At 36.8% G+C, this 16,555-nt stretch overlaps 1 protein-coding gene across 2 annotated transcripts in view; it reads right to left on the bottom strand.

Annotated features, from left to right (window-relative positions):
* Positions 1-16,555, bottom strand: part of AHCYL1 (adenosylhomocysteinase like 1) — a 45,063-nt gene that overhangs the window by 13,739 nt on the left and 14,769 nt on the right. For both annotated transcript variants that reach the window (XM_077119977.1, XM_077119978.1), the window contains exon 2: positions 325-436. In XM_077119977.1, the coding sequence (XP_076976092.1) occupies positions 325-436 (112 nt within the window). The remainder of the gene's footprint in view (positions 1-324; positions 437-16,555) is intronic.

Genomic DNA, 16,555 nt, shown 5'->3' on the forward strand with positions numbered 1-16,555 from the left:
TCAGCCAAAATACCATCGATTCCCTCCTTCTGTAATGTGGGTGGATAAATGTGGGAATGGGAACAGGCTCAGAACTATGAACCAGGCAATGACCACAGACCACACACAGAGAGTCAAAGGAAGCAAGTCTCAAAATGACTACAAGCCTGGCTGGGAACATTTCCACCGCCCAACCTTTAATTATCAGCTTTTAACACAAAGATGGGCAGTGCTGACATGAAGTATTTTCCGATTTCAGATAAGTAAAGAGCAACAGGTAATAAACAAGCTCAAGGCTCTGGAATGGGAAAAAGAGATCAGAAAGGACATGAAGCTCCCACCTACCTGAACTGTAGCTGTCAGTGGAGGATTGTGAGATGGAGCGAGACAAAGATCTTCGGCCAGTCTTGGTGGGGAATTTGGTGAACTCCTGCATGTCATCAGCAAACTGGATTTGCTATAAGAAAAGGTGAAAACTTCTAACAAGGAAAGACTATGAAATGTTCCATTTAAAGGTCATACATTATCTTTCCTAAAAGTAAATATTACCACGTGGCTCCTAAGCCAGTAACCCTCCCACCAGAAATGAAGGTGAACCGAAGCTATTCTCTAATTCTTTCCAAAATGCCAATTACTTCAGTTCACAGTTGTTTCAGCAGGAACTTTCTTTGCAGGAGAGAGGGGGAGGCATGAGATTTAATGTCTTTTAGCATTTGTTCAATTTCACAATTCTTCTTTCTAAAATTTCCTAGATTTCTTTCCTCTTATGATCTTGATATGTTAAAATAAACTCTTGATTAATGTGTCAATTCTATCCTTCCAACTCTACTAAAAAACTCTCTCTTAGTGCATCGATTTTCTTTAGAATATTCTCTTGGAACACATTCTTATCCTGAAGCTGGCAACTGGTGTTCTCTGTGAAAGAATCACAAGGAGTTACCTAGAAATGGTGATGAGCATCAAGTTGCCAATAATGAGAGCCCAACCATATGTCTACACTTCACAAAGCCAACGTAGGATTCCCAGAACTTTCTATGTTCAGTAAAGAATTAAAATACCAGAATATACCAATGAAAGAGAAACAGAAAAACAAACACGTAACAGAGTAAATTCCAATCTCACAGGACTAATCTGAAGGAAGGAAAAGATAATGACTTCGTAAATTCCAGCTTAAAAACTTTTTAAAATGGAATGAAGCTCTGATACAGGTGACATCTATCAGACAACATGTTGAGTGAAATAAGCCAGAGACAAAACTACAAGTATCATATGATCTCACTGACAGGATATAATGAGAAAAAGCAAATTCAGAAACTAGAGTACAGAAACAAGAACACAGCTTACCAGGAGCTGGGGTGGGGGCAGGGATGGGGAGTTAATGCTCAATTGGTACAAAGTTTCTGTTTGAGGTGATGGGGAAGTTTTGGTAATGGATGTGGTGAAAAAAGTAAATTTTAGATTGTATATATGTTACTAGAAAAATTAGAAAAACAAAAACAAAAACAGAAGACCCAAAGGACCATACAACACAAACAGTAAACCCTTGTGTAAATTACGGGCTATGGTTTTTAATATAGTTATAATAGTATTACTTCAGCAGTTGTAACAAACGTATCACACAAAGGCAAAATGTTAATGATAGGGAAAAGTAGAAACAAAATCAAAGAAAATAAAAAATAATAGGGAAAACTGTGTGTGTGTATAGGTGTGGGCATATTTGGTAAAACATACCATATTTTAAAATACAGGGTAAAATACTCTATTTTCTGTAAACCTATAGCCTCTCTAATAAGAACAAACAAATAAAGCTTCCATAAATGAAATAATCCAGAACTTGATAACTGTTCGAAGGATACTTGGAAAACAGACTTGTAATTAATATTATTTATAGATAAGTAAATGGATGTTTCTAAAGCGTATGAAAATACTTTCTTCTATTAGATGGTTTAAATCTTCCTACTGAACCCTTGTTTAAGCTTTGAAAAATGTTCTCCTCAAAATATAAGGTAATTAAGGGCAAAAACTCAAACGGACATTTGCACACCAATGTTTATAGCAGCGTTATTTACAATTGCAAAGAGATGGAAACAGCCAAAATGTCCATCAACAGACGAGTGGCTAAACAAACTGTGGTATATACATACAATGGAATATTATGCAGCTTTAAGGCAGGATAAACTTATGAAGCATGTAATAACATGGATGGACCTAGAGAACATTATGCTGAGTGAGTCTAGCCAAAAACTAAAAGACAAATACTGTATGGTCCCAATGATGTGAATCGACACTCGAGAATAAACTTGGAATATGTCATTGGTAACAGAGTTCAGCAGGAGTTAGAAACAGGGTAAGATAATGGGTAATTGGAGCTGATGGGATACAGACTGTGCAATAGGACTAGATACAAAAACTCAAAAATGGACAGCACAATAATACCTAATTGTAAAGTAATCATGTTAAAACACTGAATGAAGCTGCATCCGAGCTATAGGTTTTGTTTTGTTTTGTTTTGTTCTTACTATTATTACTTTTATTTTTTTTCTCTATATTAACATTCTATATCTTTTTCGGTTCTATTGCTAGTTCTTCTAAACCGATGCAAATGTACTAAGAAACGATGATCATGCATCTATGTGATGATGTTAAGAATTACTAATTGCATATGTAGAATGGTATGATTTCTAAAAAAAAAAAAAAAAAAACGACAGCACAATACTACCTAATTGTAATGTAATTATGTTAAAACACTGAATGAAGCTGCATCTGAGCCATAGTTTTTTTTTCTTGTATATTTTTGTATTTTTTATTTTTATTTTTTCTCTATATTATCATTTTATTTCTTTTTCTGTTGTCTTGCTATTTCTTTTTCTAAATCGATGCATATGTACTAAGAAATGATGATCATACATCTATGTGATGATATTAAGAATTACTGATTGCATATGTAGAATGGAATGATTTCTAAATGTTGTGTTAGTTAATTTTTTTTAATTAATAAAAAAATGTAAAAAAAAATATATATATATATATAAGGTAAACTTCACTCCCAGAAATAAACAGGATGGTATGAGAACCTGTATGGGATTCTCCTTGATATCATCACAATTTGACTAAATGTAAAAAGGTTCCCATGGAGGATCCATCAAACTAAGCCTTCAGCAAATATCTCTGGAAATATAAGCCATTATAGATTAATAGCTTCCTCTCTATCATGCTAGCAACATGACTGTGGCCACTTTCACAGTACCCTCCCCCACCCCATCCAACAGTCGTGGCTGCAATACCTTCTCCTCCACGAGCTAGAGTAGCAAGCACCAGTCTAACAATCAGTCTTAAATGTGCAGCCTAGGTATAAGAAGCTAATAAAAACAAACCCCAAACCAACTTAGTTGGAATCCATCGGTAATGAAACAATAATCAAGGGAATACAGACTGGGTTTTCAACTTTCTGTCTAGCATGGTTCACTCAAAGAATGAAAAGAGCTATAACCATGGATACTACTATTTGATCAACAGGCCATAAAGAAAAACCCAAGTATACCTCTATTTAAACTCCCCCTGCCTCAACATCCCAGCGGGCAAGTTTTTTTCTTTAGGCTACTTTGTGAAATAAGGAGGCAGAGTCCATAGTCCATTTTAATAAGAATAAGTCAAAGGACAAATCTTTAAGTCATGGAAGGAAAAGAGCTATATATCCCAGCACCTAGCCCAGAGCCCTGCCCGTAGAAGGCATTCAATAAATATTTGTACAATGAGTGAACCTTTCAAAATCTTCTCTTCTGTAAGATCAAACCACTGAAGTTTCAAAAGTAAATAAATGGAAAAAAAGAAAAAGAAAGCAAATTAAAATAAAGATTCAAGCTAAGCCACATATACTACACCAACACTTGATTATCAAATACTTTGTAAATCCAAAGCAGCTTTTTTAGTTTAGGTGTTGAAACTACATTGCTTAAATGTCAAAAGCAAAGTGCTATCAAAAACATACTAAGGTGGTCACAGGTCAGCATTTGCCCTGCTAGATGGGATTTCTGACTGCATGTTTATATGACTTTGGCAGTCAGCACAGCTAGTTTTTGTTTTCATTTTTTTATTAATTTTTTTAAAAAATGTAACAACAAACACAAACGTTCTTAACTTTTGACCATTCTGCTCTACATATATAATCAGTTGACTTTTTCCCCTTTCTCACCATTCCCCAAAGAGGACTGTGCAAATACTTTTTTATGCACTGTTCAAATCACTCTGGGATTTATCAGGGCATCACTCTGAACAAACCAACAAAATCTCATGCCCTACTCAAGGTTGCATGTACTTATGGTGTTCAATTAAGCTGTCTACATAAGTTATATTAGGAAATGCACTAGTCAAAATATAAATTTTGTACCAAATAAACATTTTTTGCTTTAGTCTCACACATAAGTTAAAATTTTAAAATATTAATTACCATCTATTTTCAACACCCTGCAGTAACGACATTCCTTTGTTCTTCCTCATGCAAAAACATTTTTAAATTTGTACATTTAGTTACTATCATTATACACCCTAGGCATTCCTAGATTACACCATCTCAGTCTTTATCATCTATCTTTCTTTCTGATATCATTTGCAGCACAACTGGTTTTACTGAAGAGATTAATTCAGGATCAAGGTAACAACTTTCAACCCTTAATACAGTTATTTGGGTAGAGAAAAACATACAGGCAAGAGACCATCGATGTTTCTTGATACTCTAAGAGGCAGCCTTTCCTTCACTACCTCCCTGTTGCTGGCATGGGCAGCCATCCAGACGTTGGCTCTCTTCTTATGTCTGTTACAACTCCCTCCCTTTTGGACTTTTTTCAAAAGGTTTGGATAGAAACCACCTATCTGGGGGGAAGGAGAAGGAGGGAAAAGGAGAAACTACAATAATACTTGCGATTTGGTATATATAAAAATAGAGAGGCAGCTGTGGCAAGATAGAATTGTTTCTTCAGTAACCTAAGAGCTGAATTAACAGTCATAAGCCCACCTCATATTAACACAGCTCATCAGAAGCCTAAAGTTTAGCAAAATCTTTCCCATCTAAAAATATTAGATTATGCTGCAAGCAGCTTACTAATCAGTACAACACGCTACCACCCCATCTCTCAAATAATGAATACGATCCATATTTGATGTGGGCAGAATGTTAATTCAAGTCCATGGCATGGATAGGTGGCTGACTATTCCTGCACGTCTCTGATATTCTCACTGTTTATTAGGCGGCCCACTATACAAAGATGTATGATAATTGTGTCTTCTCTCCCACCCCAAACTAGATGCTGAAAAGAACCTGTAACACAAGCTATGGGATGCAACTGTTCTGCCAGTCTCCTCAGGGCCTGGCAGCTCCACTGGCTGTCTTCACAGCTTCCCCTTGGTGAGGCACCTCCTGAGCGCTGTTCACCTCCACACTGTAAATAAAGACACTGCCTCCAAAAACAACTTTCAGATGTCACAAATTTCTTCCTTAGTGAAACCAGATCTCAGTAACAGCCCACTAATTGGTTTGGACTTGCTGCTTTAAAGTCAAATACTGTAATTTCAGGTAAAAAATAAAATTTAAAGACAACTGCAAAACTGTTGTTTACATTAGTTCCTATCATCATGATTTCTTCCTATCATTAAGGGTTAATTGTGTGTTTCAGTATTTTTTCAAATCTAAATCTATAAGGAATGAACGAGCTGAGGCGGAAATCAAGAAACGAATCCCATTTACAATCGCAACTAAAAGAATAAAATACCTAGGAATAAATTTAACCAAAGAGACAAAAAACCTATATAAAGAAAACTACAAAAAACTGTTAAAAGAAATCACAGAAGACCTAAATAGATGGAAGGGCATACCGTGTTCATGGATTGGAAGACTAAATATAGTTAAGATGTCAATCCTACCTAAATTGATTTACAGATTCAATGCAATACCAATCAAAATCCCAACAACTTATTTTTCAGAAATAGAAAAACCAATAAGCAAATTTATCTGGAAGGGCAGGGTGCCCCGAATTGCTAAAAACATCTTGAGGAAAAAAAACGAAGCTGGAGGTCTCGCGCTGCCTGACTTTAAGGCATATTATGAAGCCACAGTGGTCAAAACAGCATGGTATTGGCATAAAGATAGATATATCGACCAATGGAATCGAATAGAGTGCTCAGATATAGACCCTCTCATCTATGGACATTTGATCTTTGATAAGGCAGTCAAGCCAACTCACCTGGGACAGAACAGTCTCTTCAATAAATGGTGCCTAGAGAACTGGATATCCATATGCAAAAGAATGAAAGAAGACCCATCTCTCACACCCTATACAAAAGTTAACTCAAAATGGACCAAAGATCTAAACATTAGGTCTAAGACCATAAAACAGTTAGAGGAAAATGTTGGGAGATATCTTATGGATCTTACAACTGGAGGTGGTTTTATGGACCTTAAACCTAAAGCAAGAACACTGAAGAAGGAAATAAATAAATGGGAGCTCCTCAAAATTAAACACTTCTGTGCATCAAAGAACTTCATCAAGAAAGTAGAAAGACAGTCTACACAATGGGAGACAATATTTGGAAACGACATATCAGATAAAGGTCTAGTATCCAGAATTTATAAAGAGATTATTCAACTCAACAACAAAAAGACAGCCAACCCAATTACAAAATGGGAAAAAGACTTAAACAGACACCTACCAGAAGAAGAAATACGGATGGCCAAGAGGCACATGAAGAGATGCTCAATGTCCCTGGCCATTAGAGAAATGCAAATCAAAACCACAATGAGATATCATCTCACACCCACCAGAATGGCCATTATCAACAAAACAGAAAATGACAAGTGCTGGAGAGGATGCGGAGAAAGAGGCACACTTATCCACTGTTGGTGGGAATGTCAAAGGGTGCAACCACTGTGGAAGGCAGTTTGGCGGTTCCTCAAAAAGCTGAATATAGAATTGCCATACGACCCAGCAATACCATTGCTAGGTATCTACTCAAAGGACTTAAGGGCAAAGACACAAACGGACATTTGCACACCAATGTTTATAGCAGCGTTGTTTACAATTGCAAAGAGATGGAAGCAGCCAAAATGCCCATCAACAGAAGAGTGGCTAAACAAACTGTGGTATATACATACGATGGAATATTATGCAGCTTTAAGACAAGATAAACTTATGAACCATGTAATAACATGGATGGACCTAGAGAATATTATGCTGAGTGAATCCAGCCAAAAACTAAAGGACAAATACTGTATGGTCCCATTGATGTGAACGGACATTCGAGAATAAACTTGAAATATGTCATTGGTAACAGAGTTCAGCAGGAGTTAGAAACAGGGTAAGACAATGGGTAATTGAAGCTGAAGGGATACAGACTGTGCAACAGGACTAGATACAAAAACTCAAAAATGGACAGCACAATAATACCTAATTGTAAAGTAATCATGTTAAAATACTGAATGAAGCTGCATCTGAGCTATAGGGTTTTTTTTGTTTATGTTTGCTTGTTGGTTTGTTTGTTGTTGTTGTTTTTTACTATTATTACTACTTTTATTTCTTTTCTTTATATTAACATTTTATATCTTTTTCTGTTGTGTTGCTAGTTCCTCTAAACCGATGCAAATGTACTAAGAAACAATGATCATGCATCTATGTGATGATGTTAAGAATTACTGAGTGCATATGTAGAATGGTATGATTTCTAAATGTTGTGTTAATTTCTTTTTTTTTCTTTCTGTTAATAAAAAAATAAAAAAAAATAAAAAAAAAATAAATCTATAAGGAATGCTGAGTCTAAATAAGATGTAAGAAAGGAAGGGGTCAGGGAGGAGATAAGGTGGGCAGGAATGAGATAGGGTGCTTGGGAACGCACCACCCCAAAAACAGCCTAACCCATAATTAAACAAGCACATACCTTGGAACATTTGTTCCACCTTGAACTAATACTATATTTGAGAAGGTTAGAGGGTCAGACTGACCCATTCTCTGATTAGTACAACCAAAGAGAGAACTCCAGTTCTCTACCTGCTATGTCTTACAAACTTAAGCAAATATCAGGGCCAGTTAAACAAGCTAAGCATTTAAAATCACCTCTTAGAATAGCTTCGAATAGTTCAGCCAGCATAAGGACTGACTCTCTGCCACATGAAATTGAAAGTGGTACAGAAATTTCCATGTAAGAAACAATTTGGGGTATACCCACCACCTAGTGGTAAATCTGGTGACTGTGAACTAAAAATAACTGTGGTGTAGAACTTACCAAGAAAAAGAGACTATAGGGCAATCCAAAAATGTTACAAGCTCAAGGAAGAAAAACTGCTATACACTACTCACTTAGTTGCTCTTAACTGATTTCTTTTTTTTACCATTATAAGCTGAGACATTTACTTACACAAACACATGGCCTATATGCTCAGTTGCTAAATAGTTCTGTTACACTTTCCACCCAGACCCCACTCAATTTTGTCTTCTGTAGCTCCTGAATCAAAGAGAATTTAAAAACTACCAGAATTCTACCATTCCACTATGGCCAAGGGATGGCGAAAAGGACAAAATCCAAGGTGCACGGCATTCTTTCAGTCACCACATTTGCTGGCCACCAATTAAGTACCAGAACTATTCCAGGAAAGATCTATGAAAGGAAATAAGGTCCCTTAAAATATGTAGACATGTTTTGACCCACAATTTAATAAATATAAATGGTTCTGTTATGGAGTTTGAATGCCCATAAGGAATATACTAGTACTGTAGTCTTTACAGCTTTATCTGGATTTTGTTAATTCAGGTTTTCAAAATCAGAGGTTAAGCTAGGTACCTTATTAAAATTTGTTATTTCACATGACTATCTAACAGCTTTTAATTTCCTTAGAAAGGTTTCCTCTTTTGGGTGAAGAACTAGACTCAAAGGTAAGCAGCAGTTATTAGGGAAACAAAACATTAAAAAAGTTCACCCTAGAGTTGAGCAGAGGTATGAGTCTTTCTTACTACTGAAGATTATTTGAAGGATTGTCTTTCTGGGACATTCTCAATTTTACTTATTCTGTCCCATTGTCTTCTCTAGCATATTGTTTGTGCAGATTTTTCTGTTTAGAAATTATGGTCACCATAAGCATCTTTTAAAATCAATACACAGCAACTGAGGAAAATGTACCTACCAGAAGCAAGAAATTTTAACAAGGTCAGTTACTAAACAGTGTGCTAGAACACCTTCCAGGATTCTTATCACATCTTTTCTAATCCCTATTTCTTCTGCCTAATTTATTCTTTCTTCAACAGATTCTACTCTCACTCACTCTTCTTTATCAGAGGAATCGAAGAGGGTCTGGTTGCCACCATAAACAGGTCAAACACCTTTTCTTGACATTTTAGCAATGATCAGTCTGATTTCCATTTCAGATGAATCCAAAGAAACAGTTACCAATAAACACCAACTTCTTGGTACATAAAATATATAAGCCTGAATATACTTCACTTTAGTCAGGTAAAAGTTGTTTTCCCAAAGAATGGCATCTCCTTCCCAACATGATGCCTTCAGAAATCTCAGTGATGCCACGAGAAATCTCAGTGAGTCAATCTCAGGCCATGGGGTTAAATCCAGCCACTTACAAGTTACTTCTTCCATTTCCAATTACAGAAGCCAGTTTTCTGAGATTCAGCAGGTTTTGCTACTTTGTGCTCTCCTTCCCTTCCCTGTCTCAAATTCTTAGGTTCTCTCTCCCCAGACAAGGCCTGAGTTTCTGAGAAACCACAGCATTCACCTCCCTCCCCCACTCCAAACGTTTCTGTGTCTCACAGTAATAGGCTATATAACACACACACACACACTGCTAGAATCCAGTTCCAGTCAGAAGAAACCCTCTTTTCAAAACAGGACTCAACTTGATCCTTCATTAGTGCTGGTGGGAGAAAGCAGTGTGCAACACCAGACCTCACGTGGCTGAGTCACTTAAACAGTGAGGAACATCGAGCTAGAAAAACTGCCAAAGAGCAGAGTTTTACTCTTATGAAAATGTCTTCATACAATGTGCCACACTTCATTGGCTATCTATTATCTCATAAAATGCTCTAGTGAAAATCAGTGAATCTGGGCCACCAACTATCAAATAGAGGTAAAATTAAGAAGTAAAAAAAATGGCAACAAAAGTAGGGCAGAACAAGGCTTCCTAAAATCTTTTAAAAACTCTCATTTATGAGAGATTGTAACACACATCTGGACTATGTTTCTATGCCTATTCAGTGATCAACCTGTTTACTTGCTTGGCTGACATACCTCGTATCCTCGATCTTAATCCTAGTATTATATAAAAACATGCCTATCATTTTCTTTTACTCCTGACACTGAGTTATCAACTCTAGTATCTAAAAATAAAAATTAGTATAGATGGCTAAGGAAATCAGGGTCCTCAAACCCACAACTTTAGTGGCATGACAAAGTTTCCCACTCCCTAAAACTGCTGCTCTATTTTCTTTAGTTTTCCAATTTTATGATAAACATTTTCCAAACACAAAAAAGTTAAAAGGGCAGTATAACGAACATCTGTACACTATAAATACAGATCGAATCTTTCCATTTTCCATGGAAGCGTCCTTCCTTCCTTCTTCCCTCCCTTCCTTCTCTCTTTCTTTCTATATATATGTACACACATAAACATGCATATTTTTAAATGGTTTTGGAAGAAAGAAAGATTGTAAACATCACGAAAATTCAAACATAAGTTTTTCCAAATGCACATTCTAAGAATAATGATATTCTCCTATAGAACCACAATAACAATATCAAAAAATTTCCCCAATAACCCCAAGAATCTCTTGTCCCAACAGTTGCCCCCTCCCCTTCTAATCCAGGATTGAATCAAAGGTCACTAAATATATTTGGTTGTTAGGTCTCTTTAGTTTCTGCTAATCTGGAACAGTGCCCTACTCCCCCCCACCCCCCCGTGATACTGACTTTTTTTTTGAAGAGTCCATGCCAGTTGTTTAATAGAATTTCCCATATTCTGAAATTTTCAGATTGTTTTCTTATTAACTCGAAGTTCCATTTTGAGGATTTATTTGAAAGAGGTTAACTTTTGGCAAGAATGTCTCATTGGTGATATCTATTTCACTTTGTATCACATAGGAAGCACATTATGTCAGGGTTATTCCTCTGAGTGATGCTAAGTTTGAACCCTTGGTTAAAGTGACAACCACCCGACCTCGCCTTTAAAAGGCAAATTTTCTCCTTTGCAAGTGAAGTTTACTTTGTGGGGTGACACCTGACATTGTGTGAATATTCTTTTCCCCAGTGGTTTTAGCAACCATTAATTTGCCTGAACCAATTATACTGGGAAGGGGAGGGTTATAATTTTTTTTAACATTCCTTCCACATAAATTAGCTGGCATTCTTCTGTAAATAAGGGTTTTCCTTCTCTTTCTTTCCCTTTCTCACTCACTTTTCCTTCTTTATCATTCATATTTTTATTTATTCAATATGTTACAATCAGTTACACATCGGATACACTGAATGCTCAAACTTGGCCAGTGGGGGCTTCCTTCAAGCCAAGTTTTCGGTCCTTTTGACATGAGCCAACTAGTCTTTAAATGCTTCCTTCCTTTCTCACACAAGAGGACATACCAGGCTTTTCTTGTTTTTACTTTGCCCAAGACATTGAATAAGTCATTTCTCTAAGAAACCCTGATTTCTTTCAGTGGGAAATGATATTTAGAAATTAACATTGGTATAACTGCTAATAGAGGTGCCATTGCTTCTAGTTCTTTTAGGGGAGAGAAATAAATTTTTTATGTGCTAACCATCTGCTCATATTGATATTTCCATTTCAAAATTAACATTACCATGGTTTTTATTTTATAACTTTTAATTTTCATCTTTTTTCTCTTATATTTAAAATCTTAGTCTAATAATAATAAAGTTACTTATTTGTTTTATGTGACAATACAATAAAATAGCTTCAAAATTGTATAAGACTAGTAGTACTACTAACAATCTACTGAGAGAAGTTTAAATTTTCAGTGCAGTTCTTTTTTGTCTTTAGAAAATATTTCAATAAGTATGTATAGTTAGAGTACTACTTTCTGTGTGATGCTGTAATTTGACAGTCGGGTTCATCTTTGACAAACAGGTTTCTGTAAGTAATTTTAAAATTTCTTTTCTCTCTCTTTGACTTAATTTAGTTTGTGACATATAAAACATTTATATGTCTCAAAAACTAAATTAAAAATTTAGTAGATTGAAATGTTAGTGATCAATGAAAGGGAAGGGAAAGGGGTATAGTATGTATGAACTTTTTTGTTTTTTTATCTCTTTTTCTGAATTGATGCAAATGTTCTAAGAAATGATCATGATAATGAATATACAACTGTGTGATGATACTGTAAATTACTGATTATATATGTAGAATGGAATGACCATATGGTAAGAATGTTTGTGCTTGTATGTTGGTATGTTTAATAAATAAAATAAATTTTAAAAAAAAGTTAAATTAGACTCAGAAAAGTCTCACTTCTCTTCCTATCCCTACTACTTGGCTCTCTGCTCTTCGTTTTCATTGGGTTCTGGCTTATCCTTCCCATGCTACTTTTTGGAAAACAGCAAAAAGCAAATAAATATGTATTTATATCTTCCCCTTTTTCTTCCTTAAAAAAAGCAGCATGCTAAAATATTCTGTATCTTGTTTTTTTTTTTTTTTCATTTGGAAATCACTTTGATTCTTAAAGAATAGAAAAATCAACACTTCTTGGTTGCTGGGAAAGACCGAGGCAGATTACTGTTGTTTACCTTAATGTTTGCAATTAAAAGTCATTAGCTTAATTTAATTCTCCATCCTCTCTAAAACCAATCCTGATTTTTAAAAATGAAGCCCACAAGAAGTTCAACTAGCAAGCCCTACTGCCATGTATAGACAGGATGTTCTTTTTTAATACGGGGAAAATTTGCCAACTGCTTACAAACAGCTAAACTTGTATTCTTCAAACAAATTTCTAAGGGTAGAAAAGTTAGTTCAGAAAGCACGTGTTTGGTAGACAGTTGAGAAGGAAGATGGAGACTCTGGCATTCTGGGAGATAGTCACATATACAGAAACTGACATCTGTGTAACTTCTTGGCCTACCAAGAAGAAACAAGATTAGAGGTGTATAAAAACAACTCTTCCTTCCTCGATCTAGTAGACTAGCTTAAGTGAGGCTGAAAGCCAATTACATCTTAAAAATCAATCCCTCTTTACATATTACTTGAGTAAGTGATTCCCAGCTATAAATCAGATTAGCATTTGGAAAGGCCAGGCTATGTCTAAACTGAGGTGAAAGACAAGTCTTTGCCAAGTAGTACAAGGGTGGCAGAAGAACTATTAGCAACTCCCACTAAGTAACAGCTGAGTCTATGCTGGTCAGTTTTCTGAACCCCAGGCTAACACTCAACAGAGGTTAAAGAGACAGAAATCTTATCAGTTTTTTAGTGACCATCAACTACTTACCAATAAAGTATAGGCTCAAGGGAAGGAAAAGCCATTAAACTCAACATTAAATAAGTCTGACTTTGAGGACCTAGTATTAAATAGTAACTATCTAGTAACAAGTACTATTTCAAGGTTGGGTGGGTCAATGGAAACTTTCAGAATCCATTCTGTAGTTAAACTGGCTATTTTCAAATTTAAAGGACAAGGTGAAACCCCTTTAAGGATCAGCTTCAGCTGGCTTCAGTTTCTACAGTGCTTAAAAATAAAATAAGCACTAAGCCTCTAAAAGGAGAGACTATAGACACAATACACGGACAGCAATCTATCAAAGATAATCATCATGCAAAACTATCTTTAAAAATCAACTGTATTTTTCATTCCAGAGAGGCAATATTTGCCATCCTTCTTGGGCTTTCTAACTTGTATTATATGTTCAATTTTAGAGAAAATTCTCAATATAAAATCATGACTTTAAATGGCCTGTAAAAAATAAGCTGGTTGAGAAGAAATGTTGGCTACCATTCGTCTGGGACTATTTTAAAAATAAGGGCTACCTACTGCCCTGGAATGATTACAGTACCCACTACCTTCTCCCCTACCCAGACCAGAATACAGAAACATGAGTTTTCTGATCTATGACTTCCTGGACAGCCATTTTCTAACAAAGTGAACAGAAACATAAGATAAAACTCTCTTGGAAGTACCTGAAACTGCTGAGCTGAGTTCCACTTCTTGAAGACAACTGTACAAAGATATAACGTTTATAAAGTGACTGTGTGATTGTGAGAACTTTGTGTCTGATGCTCCTTATATCCAGAATATGGACAAATGAGTAAAAATTATGGATAAAAATAAATAAATAAACAATAGGGCAGACAAAGGGTAAAATATATTGGGTAGATGGACACGCTAGTGGTTAATGAGAGCGCAGGATAGGGGTATGCTGGTTTGAAAGGATGCATGTTCCCTAGAAAAGCCATGTTTTAACCTAAATCTTACTTCATGAAGGCAGAATAATCCCTATTCAGTACTGTATGTTTGAAACTGTAATCAGATCATCTCCCTGGAGGTGTGATTTCATCAAGAGTGGTTGTTAAGCTGGATTAGGTGATGACATGTCTCCACTCATTTGGGTGGGTCTTGATTGGTTTACGGGAGTCCTATAAAAGAGGAAACATTTTGGAGAATGAGAAATTCAAGAGAGCAGAGAATGCTGCAGCACCATGAAGCAGAGTCCACTAGCCAGCATTTTGGAGATGAAGAAGGAAAACGCCTTCCGGGGAGCTTCATGAAACAGGAAGCCAGGAGAAGCAGCTAGCAGATGACACCGTGTTCGCCATATGCCTTTCCAGATAAGAGAGAAACCCTGATTGTGTTCACCATGTGCCTTTCCATTTGAGAGAGAAACCCTGAACTTCATCGGCCTTCTTGAACCAAGCTAGCAAACTAGAACAGATTTTGGTACCGGAAAGTGGGGTGCTGCTGCAGCTTGTAAATACCAAACATGATGGTGAATGGCTTTTTAAATGGATAAGGGGAAGATTCTGGAAGAGTTATGAGAGGCTTGACAGAAAAGACCTGGAATGCTTTGTAGAGACTGTTGGTAGAAATGTGGACTCCAAATATACCTCTGACCAGGCTCTAGACAGAAATGAAGCATGTGTTGTTACAGACTGGAAGGAAGACAAGCATTGTTTTAAAATGGCAGATAATCTGGCAAAATTGACTACTGGCATTGGTTGAAGACAGATTTTAAAAGCCACAAACTTGGACACTTAGCAGAAGAGATCTCCAAATTAAATGTGGAAGTGCAGCCTGGTTTCTCCTCACAGCTTATAGAGAAATGCGACAGAAGAGAGAGAAGCTGAAAACTGAACTCTTCAGTACAAAGAAACCAGAAATTGATGTCCCAGAAAATTGTGGGCTTCCAGGAAGGGAGACCCCAGAGAATTGTACTCCATGTGAAGATATGACCAGATGTGGAACCAGTCTGCCATTCCAGAGAAAGTCAGGCTCGGACATGGAGCTATTCAGGTAGGATCTGTAGAAACTCCTTATGTCTGATGGGCGTGATCCAAGGCTACCGCATAGAAAGCCAATGAGAGTGCTGTGGGATCTGTATAAAGAGGATCACTGCCAGTCAGGACTGAGAGGGACAGAGAAGGGACACATTGGAGAAAAAATAATTTCAGAGGCAAAGTAATTTAGTCTGAAGTCAACAAGCTTTGGGCCAGGAGAGCAGACCAACACAAGCCCGTGAAGAGGGTGAGTTTGCCCCGAAGGCAGAGGATGGGCCTTCCGCCTCATTGCAGTGGAAGAGTCATGCTGCCTCAGGCCTTGGAGAGAGTGAAGCACATTCCTTGGGGTTTGGGGAGAGCCTGGCTGCCACCATGTAGTGGGGTTGAGCATGTGCTCCAGAGATGGCAGAGAGCCTGGGTGCAGCTCCAATGCTTGGAGAGGGTGGAGCTGAGAAAAAGGTGGTCTCCCCAATGTCCCCCAAGGTTGCGTTCGAAAAGAGGCAGGCCTCTGCATAGGCCTTTGGAAAGGGTGGGACTGCCGTGTTCTAAAGCCCTGAAGATAAATGATTCTCAGACTTTGAATCTAATGGACTTTGCCCTGTGGGTTTTTGAAACTGTATGGGTCAGGTGACCTCTGTGTTCCTTCCTCCCTATGGAAACATATATATATATCCTATGACTGTTCCTCCTTTGTATGTTGGCAACAAATAACTTAAGAGTTTTCAAAAGTCCAAAGCCAGAGGATAATTTTGCCTTAGAACAGACCATGCCTGTAACTAACTTTGATAGGAGTTTGTACATTTCTAACTTTGTATTTCACGTATATTGCTACTGAAATGGTTTAAGGTTCTCTGATAATGTTATGGAATGAATGTATTTTGTATATGGGGAAAACATGTCTTTTTTTAGGGTCCAGAGGGTGGAATGTGCTGGTTTGAAAGGATGTATGTCTCCTAGAAAGCCATGTTTTAATCTAAATCCCATTTCATGAAGGCAGAATAATCCCTATTCAATACTGCAGGTTTGAAACTGTAATCAGATCATCTCCCTGGCGGTGTGATTTAATCAAGAGTGGTTGTTAAACTGGATTAGGTGACA

The sequence above is a fragment of the Tamandua tetradactyla genome, chromosome 11, assembly GCF_023851605.1.
Source record: "Tamandua tetradactyla isolate mTamTet1 chromosome 11, mTamTet1.pri, whole genome shotgun sequence".
Lineage (NCBI taxonomy): Eukaryota > Metazoa > Chordata > Mammalia > Pilosa > Myrmecophagidae > Tamandua > Tamandua tetradactyla.